Raw genomic sequence first — 11,224 nt, forward strand, 5'->3', positions numbered from 1 at the left:
AGCCATTTTTCATATCTCCGGACCAGTAGGTGGCGCTGCGCCGAAACACAGCATGTAGCCTCAGGTCATGCTTGTGAGTACATGTACCAAGTTTGGTCTGAATACGATAAACCGTTGCGGAGATACGGCCTTACGACTGTTTTTGCTAGCGCTACGTAAAATGTATTTGTGCGTTTATCGAAAACGGTTTGACGAATCCATTTGAATTCCATAACTTTTTGTCAGCACTACCTGAAGATGATCTGGTTCAATTTTCGTGCAAATCGGACAAACCGTCTAGGACGAGTTCGAAAAAGTAGCTTTTTTTGAAAATTCAAGATGGCGGCCATATTTTTATGACGGAAAATGACGTCATAGGGTGCAATCGAATCGCCATGAGCTCAGGAATCAGAGAAAAAAAGAATTTCGCTGATTGGCCTTACGGTTCAAAAGTTATTAGCAAAGTAAAAGTGAAACTTTGGACAGGTGGTGGCGCTAGAGGGAATGACTTAGAAACACCAAAATTGGTGTATTTAATGTTGAGACGGTCCTCTATCAGAATGTCAAACCAAAACAACTTTCCCGCAATCGGTTCTATGGGCTGCCATAGACTCCCATGGCGGAAGAATAATAATAATAATAATAATAATAATAATAATAAGAAACGGAACAGATACAATAGGTGCCTCCGCACCTTCGGTGCTTGGCCCCTAATAAATATAGCTGCAAGCAGCAATTACCGGGGCCAAGCAGAATAAGACGACAAGACATGCCAAAATGTCTGAAAGTGTCAGACCAACTGCAACAATGAGCAATTAAAGACATTTAAAGAGGATTTTAGGCGAAATGGCTGAAAAATCATGTAAAAAGTGATTCAAAATATGATTTAATGGATTGTCACTTTTGACCAAAAGGTGGCGCTGTTACGAAATTGATGTGGTGTGGTCAGAGTAAGTAGACAGTGACACATACAAAGTTTTGTGTCAATATGTCGAGGCATTGCAGATATAAAGCCTGAATAGTCATTTTGGCATCATGCCTCAACTTTGCTGCTGTGCTATACGAAAACGGTTTCATCAATCGACACGAAATCCATAACTTTTTGTCGGCACAGTCTGGAGATGATACGATTCGATTTTGGTGAAAATCGGACAAACGGTCTAGGAGGAGTTCGAAAAGTAGGTTTTGAATGAAAATCAAGATGGCGGACAGGAAGTTTGGCCAAATAAGGAAAACTTGGTATCTATGTTCTCGGCTTGACCCAAGGAATCTATTAAGAACCGTGGAATTTCAATAGCCAGACTTATTCAAAAGTTATTAGCCTTTTTGGAAATTTTGTTATAACTTTTGACCACTAGGTGGCGCTGTCTTGAAATATTTTGGTTGCCTTCAGGGGATGGTGCTGATGACACAATCTGAGTTTCGTAATATTACACCAATGCATTTGTTTAGTATAGCATTTTATTTCACAAAACTGTATTGAAGTCAATGGGAATTTCATATTTTGTTCAATTATAGCGCCACCAAGAGGCTCAGTCCCACAATTTTTTTTACGTGTCCTCAGAGTGAGCCCATACATATGTGTGTCAATTTTGGTGAAAATATCTCAATTCGCTTCGGAGTTATAGACATTTATATGAAAAAACACGAAAAAAATGACTGACACATGACTTTGATTGGAAATTAGTACCCCTAAACATCAATATTTTCGCATTTGGGCATTGGCGTATAGCTATCGACCTATGTTTCCAAACTTCTGACGGTGGTTTCGTCTCGATCGGACTAGCGGTTTCAAAGATATAGCCAAATGTTTTTTAAGCGCTAAATCACAACGCTACACAAACCGTAAGGCGAAACCTAGCATGTTTGGTATCGTAGGACTCGGCAACGATTCAGGAGTCTAAAAAGATGAGTTTCGTGAAAATAAGTCGACCACACCCAAAGTTATAAGCATTTGAAAAAAAAAATTCACCACTAGGTGGCGCTGTTTCGAAACTTCTCAGGCTCATTCAGGGCATTGTGCTGATGACCCATACCACGTTTCGTAACAATCCGTTCATGCGTTCATAAAATACAGAATTTTAGCACAAAATTCAAAATGGCCGACAGCCAAAATGACCGATATGGTCAAATTGGATATCAGTCGACTCGGCATGTTGCCCTGAATCTAACGAGACCAATTGTATGATTTTTGGACAAACTGTTCAGAAGTTATAAGCAAAAATAGCCATTTTTCATATCTCCGGACCAGTAGGTGGCGCTGCGCCGAAACACAGCATGTAGCCTCAGGTCATGCTTGTGAGTACAAGTACCAAGTTTGGTCTGAATACGATAAACCGTTGCGGAGATACGGCCTTACGACTGTTTTTGCTAGCGCTACGTAAAATGTATTTGTGCGTTTATTGAAAACGGTTTGACGAATCCATTTGAATTCCATAACTTTTTGTCAGCACTACCTGAAGATGATCTGGTTCAATTTTCGTGCAAATCGGACAAACCGTCTAGGACGAGTTCGAAAAAGTAGCTTTTTTTTAAAATTCAAGATGGCGGCCATATTTTTATGACGGCAAATGACGTCATAGGGTGCAATCGAATCGCCATGAGCTCAGGAATCAGAGGAAAAAAGAATTTCGCTGATTGGCCTTTTGGTTCAAAAGTTATTAGCAAAATAAAAGTGAAACTTTGGACAGGTGGTGGCGCTAGAGGGAATGACTTAGAAACACCAAAATTGGTGTATTTAATGTTGAGACGGTCCTCTATCAGAATGTCAAACCAAAACAACTTTCCCGCAATCGGTTCTATGGGCTGCCATAGACTCCCATGGCGGAAGAATAATAATAATAATAATAATAATAAATATAGCTGCAAGCAGCAATTATCGGGGCCAAGCGCAAGCAGATGACAGGATATGCCAACTTGGCTGAAGGTGTCAGACCAACTGGAACAATGAGCAATTAAATACATTTAAAGAGGATTTTAGATGAAATGGCTGAAAAATCATATGAAAAGTAATTTAGAATATGATTTAATGGATTATCACTTTTGACCAATAGGTGGAGCAGTTACAAAACTGATGTGATGTGGTCAGTGTGAAGTGACAATGACACATAACTAGTTTGGTGTTAATATGTCAAGGCATTGCAGAGATAAAGCCTGAATAGTGCTTTTAGCATCATGCCTCAACTTTGCTGCTGCGCTATATGAAAACAGTTTCGTCAATCGACACGAAATACATAACTTTTAGTCGGCACGGTCTGGAGATGATACGATTCGATTTTGGTGAAATTCGGACAAACGGTCTAGGAGGAGTACGAAAAAGTATGATTTTAGGCGAAATGGCTGAAAAATCATATAAAAAGTAATTAAAAATATGATTTAATGGATTATCACTTTTGACCAGTAGGTGGCGCAGTCACAAAACTGATGTGATGTGGTCAGAGTGAAGTGACAATGAGACATGCAAAGTTTGGTGTCAAAAACAAAGTCCTGCCGTTTGGCCTGTTCTGGCTAAAGCGCGAGTACTGCGTCGAGCGTGGACCTCCGGTCTCTTATGCCTCAAGGTAGATCAAAAATGCATCTCAGCTCTGAAACCTTGGAAAGCGACCGACTGGTACAGGTCAGGTGTAAGCCTGGGGACTTCCTCGAGTGTGAAGGTAGTGTCCAAGGACGCCTCCACCTCGGGATGGGGAGCGCTGCTCGAGGGCAGACCGTTCTTTGGCCAGTGGTCAGAACGGGAAAAGCTTCTACACATAAACTGCCTGGAAATTATGGCAGTTGACAATGCGCTGAGGCGTTTTCTGTCCCAAAATAAAAGGATACCGCGTCTTGGTCCGATCGGACAACATGTCGGTGGTGGCCTATATAAATTCCCAAGGAGGTATCAGATCCCGAAGCCTTTACAGGCTGACGGAACGCCTCCTGATCTGGGCTCAGCATAATCTGCGCTTGCTGAGAGCAGCGCACGTGCCAGGTCACCTGAATGTAGGACCAGGCAGACTGTTCAGGAACAATGTTCTGGCAGGGGAATGGTCTTTACATCCGCAGACAGTCCAACTGCTGTGGAAGATATTCGGCAGAGCGAAGGTAGACCCATTTGTGTCTCAGGAAAATGCTCACTGTTCGGACTTTTTCTCCAAGAGCAGGGATGCGCTGGCTCACATCTGGCCCCGCTGCCTGCTCTATGCTTTTCCCCCCGTCACGCTCTTACCGCAGGTATTAGGGCGAATCAGGGAAAACGGATGCGCAGTGCTACTTGTGGCTCCGCTCTGGACGAACCAAGCCTGGTTCCCAGTTCTGATGCAGCTGACGAGCACTGCTCCATGGTTGATACCAGTGAGGAGGGACCTCCTCTTTCAGGCCAAGGGGTTGATCTGGCATCCCTGCATGCTAGCGTAACCTCGGTTCCCTGAGATGATACAGATGCACCAGCAATACCAACTCTAAATGATATAGGCATTAGCTCAATAAAACACCCAGGATGACCTTTAAAAATGTTAGCAATTTACACCGATAAACTTTAAAAACAGTGTGGCTAAGGTGACACCTAATCTATGTCATCCCTGTTACCCCACATGTCAAAACCTGTTACTATACAAAAGTAACAGGCCTGACAGTAACAGGTTTGACAAATTCAAGCTAATTTGCTAATTGCTAGCTATTAGGGCAAGGCCACAAAAGCACATGTTGTACACTTTGAAAGGATATTACTTGTAGATATTGATTACATTAATTTAAATTTATACTTTAACAATCAGTAACAGTTTTGACATTGCATGATGTCCGCACCTCAGTTAAACCTAATAAATCATCAAAATAGAGTATTATAGAAGAGAGAGAGAAACTTGCTTGTGTTCTAACTGTTGGAATAATGAATGAGAGATGATGTAACTTTCTGGAAGTGATGTCACAGGAATGTACCATTATTTTACAAGGGGTGTTTGGTGAGGGTAACAGGCATGACATGAAATCAGGGGATACCGATAAAATTATTTATATTTTATTAAAAATAATGTATATTTATGCCAAAACATTGCTTAACAGTGACACTATACTTAGAAAAATATGAAAATGTGATTGTTGTATAATTTTGTGTTCAATTTGCAAATTAAAAGTCCTGCTGAAAAAGAACAATCACAGGGAGGGACAGGCCAAAAACTTTACCATTATCAGCATAAATGCAATTTTTATTATTTAAAATAATATATAAATGACTTTAATTTAATGTAATCTTGAGGAAATAATACATAGTACTATTATGTTTTTAAATCACAAATTTATTTGTTGTTATAGTAATTCTACGTCTGATTATTTCTCAGGGACACAAAAGGCACCAATTTTGTGGAATGACCACGAACAGCTTACAACGCCTATTTTACTATGTAGATCCTCATCTGCATATCATTTGCATATGATTATTCATACACGTGATAACGTTTAACGGTACAAGACACATTACATTAATAAAAATCAAGTTGTTGCCTATCCTTGCCTTGTTTTTGAATACATACATCAAATAGTGTTAAATACATTTCAGAGAAAGTTTTTCTCAATCTTTTCCACTGGCCGTATTGTATTTTTAATTGATATTTTTAATGGAAACAGATAGGCCTTGGGCATTATTTGCACGAAACTATTTTCTCAGACAATCTGGTATTATCATGATAAGCAGTTTTCTCTGTGGTTAAAACATTAAAACACAGCATGCCAGAGGAAAAGTGTTCAAAAACATTGCATCCACAACAAATATTTCTATTGACTGAATTTGAATATAAAAATGTTGTAACTTCTGAGTAATGATTTCATGTTTAAGTGCAACTGCATTAATATGAATGGCATATTTAATCTAAATGTATATATTAGAAGTAAAACATAGTTTAAATCATTATTTTATTTATTTAAACTGTTATTTGCGTCAGTTTCAAACGGCCCAATGCGCTCGCTGGCGCGGACATTTAAGAAGGGATGGATATTTGCTTCAAGTGACAAGCTTGGTGAGTGAAATTATATTTGTATTATTTTTCTGTATGTTAAATTTTCTTTTGATTTTCTGTCTAAAAGTGACCAAAAAGACAATTAACTCCAGCTCACCATCGGTGTCGCCAATTCCCTTTGTCTCCAGAATGTGCGTACGCACGGCTCAATGTTTGCTTAAAGGTGCGCATATTCTCCCGTCAAGTTTGTTTTTTATAGATCACAACCTTTGCGTGGGAACTGGCGTACGTACGTTTCCAGCCCCGTTTTGTGCGTACGCACGCTTTATAAATGAGACCCCTGGTGAATAAATGGTCAGTTATGTTAATGTAATAAAGTAAAAGTTATGCTATGTATGCAAGGAGGGTAAATGTTTATTCATTCCCAGATCCCAGCCACTGGGGGAGCTGCGACTGTTGGCAGAGAGAACATTTCCGGTTGGTAGGAAGTTATTGTGTTCCCATTTCTCTAACGGTAAGAACGTGCTCTCATGTGTTGTCTATATAATCTTATTAATCAGTATTTATTATTGCTTATTCATAATATATCTAACATAATTTGAAGTATGTGTATATTAGTTGACGTGTATGTTTATTTGTGAGAAATAGGCGTTAGTTGGTGTTTTAATTTAATGAGGTTTGCTCATTGTGGTGTTGTAAAGCTAACGTTAATCTTAACAAAATAGCATGCAAAAGTATTTTAAAATAATCCTATATGTAGTGTGTTGTATAGATGAGGTGTTTTGAAGGTATGATTCGTTTGAAAATATGTTATTCTCGAATCCTGTGGTCGTTGAAGAGAGCATTAACTTTAGTTCAGTACGTGTAGGAATGTGCGTATTTGTACCATTTTGAGAGAGCCTATCATGATTCATAAGAAAACAACACGAAATGCGACAGACTAAAGTGCGTATTGTTCTGTGAGGTAAATATTCCGGTTGTCATTTGTAGTGCGAATGCTTTTTGATCACGTTTAGTGTCCATGTAAACAATATTCAGATTCATTCATCGGAATGAATTCAGATTGTACGAGTTTTGTTCGTAGATGATTAAAATACGTTCACGATCTACTTTTGAAGAAATATATTATCATGCAATAGTAGCACACATTTTATCAGTTTTCTGGCGTTTCCGCCACTGTACAACGCGACGTGCATTGACATCACATGTTAATGCAGAGGTAGAGTTACACTCACGGGACACTGCAATTCACTAAAGGGCATTATTTGCATTTGCATGGTTAAATATTTCATTCGTGTGCTGATGCGCTGTTCATGCGTGTTTCTGAGCGCATTAAACCCGAAGTGTATGTTAGACACTTAAAGCCTGTTAAACAGCGCCTTGGTTAATGGACTAAGTTGTCTTTGTGTCTTATTAAGCCAATACTTGTCAATAAAAGATTTACGTAAACACATTTGGTTTATGACTAAAGTGAAAGCAAGAAAACATTTGAGAGAAAACTGGGTGCGAGTCATGCGTGTATTAGACGCGTCGCGTGCAGGTCTTAAAGTGACAGAGTAGCCTTATAATAAACATGTTTCGGCTTATCATTAAAAGAAAAGTTCACTCAAAAATGATAATTGTGTCATTTTTTACTCATTCTAAATTTGCTCCAAACCTGTATTAATTTCTTTCTTGTGCTGAACACAAAATAAGATATTTTGAATAATGTATCTATCCATAAAGTTGCTGACCTCCATTGAATTGCATAGTAGGGAAAACTATACTAAGGAAGTCAATGGGGACTAGGAGAAAATAACTATTTGCTGTTGACTGAGAACTTTACTAGTAGCTTTAATACGAATCAATCTATAAATACAGTAAAGTCAATTTAGTGTTTTATTTTTGTATTTTAATGTTACTGTTTAACACCTACTGTAGGTGAAAAGTAATAATAATATATAAAGCATTGTTTATTTGAATATTTTGGTGTGTATATGCAATGTGTATCTTTGTTTGTAATTTTTAATAACAAAGAAAATATTGACAACGATTTTTATGTTTGCCACTTTGGCCTAAATGCTTGCAATTATTTTTTTTTGTTACTTTTTGTTACCTTGTAATGTTTTGTTTAAAAAATAGGGAGATTAGTTACTTGCAAAATGGTAAAACCAACATAAAAAGAACTGTGATAAATTTGTTAATTGTGATTTTTTATTTTATTTAAATAATCGTTATATGATATTTTTGCCACATTGGCCACGCTTACGTGCATGTATGTATTATATACTGGTTTGTTATGTTTTAATTTAAGTGTTCATTGGGATCCTGACATTTGTATTGATGTGTTTTGTTTCATTACTGCAACGAAACAGCTGGTTTACAAAATATTATTTGTTATTATTTCTCTACTTCATTCTACTATTAATTCTATACAGACACTATATAGTGTAACAGATACATATGTGTTAGCTTAGCGATGAACAATTAATTGCATTTGTGATATGATGAAATGCATTTTTTTTTAAGTGCAAAGCTGCGATTACAGTCTGGTCCCGTGATGTGCGAGAGTAAACCAGTTTGTATTGCAGATGAAGCATCAACTTGGCACGCTACGCATAACAGTTTGTTTAATTTATGTGATATTGTGTTATAGATTCTCTCCAGCGATTCTATATTGATTAAGATAATTTCAGATTTATGTCTTAGCTTAGTTTTAAAACAGATACATGATGATGCGTGTGCTTTACAAACAACCACATTCTGCTTGTTTCTAATTCCTCTCTGTCACACACACACACACACACGACACCACTCGAACCTTACGAGAAATAATATTTAATGAAGTTTGACGATCTGCGTGATGGCATGCGTAGAAACACGTCTGTGCAAATAAAAGTGTATAGTGTTGCCTCTGTGCTACTTTACGTATTCTAATTATGTAGGCCAGCACTCTTAAATATTATAAATATATGCATTGAGTTGCATTCTGCTCCTATCCTCAATTAAATATTTAAAATTTACTCCATTGGTTTCACATTCAAGGCTTAAGCTAGTCCAAGGGTAAAATGCATGTTTGAGTGATTTTAGACATATCTTAAAATATATATTATATTATCAAAATATATATTATTTAATATCATTGTTTTGTCTCAATATGCACACTAGTAATGTTTTTTCTAGGGCATGTTTATAAAACCTACTTAAATATCATAATTGAACTAAGGCCTAATCCTGGTTTAGGTTAAGCCCTGTCTTTGAAATGATGCCACTGAGATTAATTTGCTTCTAATGTGGAGAATAACTGTGAAATGATTACAATATAAAATCATTAAAAGCTCAAATATTTTTAATAGTGATTATTTGGTGAATGTGTAATGTAGTACATTTTTAATAGATTGAAAAGACTAATTATATATATATTTTTAATGAATTTTATGAGTTTGTCTTTTTAATGAAACAAATACTGATACTCATTGAAATTGATTATTATAATTGATTATCATAATTGGTGACTAATTGTCTATTAATGTTGTGTGAACTGAATTTGAGATTTTTCCTTGTGTTTCAGAAGACTTTCAGAAGTAATCTAAGGTAAGGCCTGGTAAACTATTTTTTATCTATGTGAAAATATAGGTAATACAAGGCATTGTGTAGAAGTTAAATACATGCTTTATTTTACAGTTTACAAGTTAATTGAATCAATTGGTCATTGGTAATTTAGTTATAATGAAAAATTATTTTTGTACCCGTGTATTTTTGTGAATGTAAACACATTTGTAATGTGTTCAGGAGAACGTTTTTGTCAAAAAGGATGTACAAATTAAGGGCACAAATAAATATATATATATATATATATATGTCTGTATATGTCTGTGTGTTTTCATATAATTGCAGATGCCACGTGGAAAGGGTTTCCGTCGGTCCCGGGCGGCAAAGAGGAGGAATGCTGAGCGCGTTCTGCTCACTTCCTCCATGGAGTTGGCTGAGGTTATGCCTCCTCTTGAAAAAAAGGCATCGTTCTCTGGTTCTACTGTCGAGAGCCTGGATTTCCAAAACTTTCCGGCAATTGCCAAAAACTTCCAAATACCTTCCAAAAACCTTCCAATGACTTCCAATAACCTTCCAATGACTTCCAATAACCTTCCAATGACTTCCAATAACCTTTCAATGGGTTCCAATAATTTTTCAATGGTTTACAATAATCCCTCAATGGTTTACAATAACCCCTCAATGGCTTGCAATAATGTTTCAATGGATTCCAATAACCTTCCGATGTGTTCATCTCTTGATGTCGATAACTCTGATTATTTTCCACAGAGAGTCTTACAGGGTTCCTTCCATCAAGCTGATTCCAGATTTGGTTTCAACCGTGGCAGACAGTGTGCAGCAAACAGCATCACAGCAGTCATGATGAGTGTGCTGAAGGATGTGCTGACGTGGACAAGAGATGACCTGGATGCTGTTCTGTTGCATGGAGATGACCTGTACACATCCATGGACTTACAGGGGAAGATCAATGATTCAGCATGGCGTGGTTATGTTGCTGTTCCAGAATTGCCAACTGTGCACACACTCTTCAACACAACATTCTCAATAAAGATGTCAGATTCTCTGAGTGGTGTTTTTGGTAATGATGTGTATGATGGTGCATTGAGAGGTGTGTGCATGTCTATAGAGGATGCACTTCAGAGGGCCCTGTTTCAGTCTGATGCATGTTTGTTGAACATTTATGGCTACATTTGTGCAGTTATAAAGGCAGGGTCAATGTTTGCTGTGGTTGATTCCCATTCACGTGATGATAAAGGTATGGTTAAGTCTAATGCAGGCACAAGCGTAGTAGTTTATTGTGACGACATTTACATGTTGTTTTATCATGTTGATAACCTTGCCACATCACTGAAAGGTCAGGGAGAATCATTTGAAGTGACGGGTGTGACAGCAACAGTAATCGATAAGGCAACGAGTGCTGAGATGCGTTCATGTAGGTCTGGTCAACAAGGCAACGTCGCACAAGTTTCACCTACGAGTGCAGCAGAGCAGAGTAAGTGTGTTGGAGACTCTGGTGAACGAACATGTGCACAGAAACCAGCAACTATGTGCAAATCTGTTAAGACATGTCTGGATTCAAGTAAGAAAGATAAACGGGTGCAGACCACGTCGAAAGTTTCACATGTGAGCAAGTTGCATGACAATGTATTAATGGATGATGTCATTGTTGGACCTACAGTTAATGCCGAGTTAAGTTCCAAACCTTTAACTGTTGAGACAAGGTCATGTAAGTCTGTTAAAAAAAGCGTCACACAAGTTTCACGTACGAGAGCAACAAAGCAGAG

At 37.6% G+C, this 11,224-nt stretch overlaps 1 protein-coding gene across 1 annotated transcript; it reads left to right on the plus strand.

The window, feature by feature from the left end:
- The first annotated feature begins 5,900 nt into the window (after positions 1-5,900).
- LOC308686480 (uncharacterized protein) lies at positions 5,901-10,506 on the plus strand. Its single transcript, XM_081394900.1, has 4 exons — positions 5,901-5,969; positions 6,338-6,423; positions 9,460-9,482; positions 9,786-10,506. Exons 1-4 carry the CDS (start codon positions 5,909-5,911, stop codon positions 9,997-9,999), a joined length of 384 nt encoding a protein of 127 aa, XP_081251026.1. The 5' UTR covers positions 5,901-5,908; the 3' UTR covers positions 10,000-10,506.
- The last annotated feature ends 718 nt before the right edge of the window (positions 10,507-11,224 follow it).

Source organism: Scardinius erythrophthalmus, assembly GCF_964197995.2.
Source record: "Scardinius erythrophthalmus genome assembly, contig: HAP1_SCAFFOLD_309, whole genome shotgun sequence".
NCBI classification, from domain to species: Eukaryota; Metazoa; Chordata; class Actinopteri; order Cypriniformes; family Leuciscidae; genus Scardinius; species Scardinius erythrophthalmus.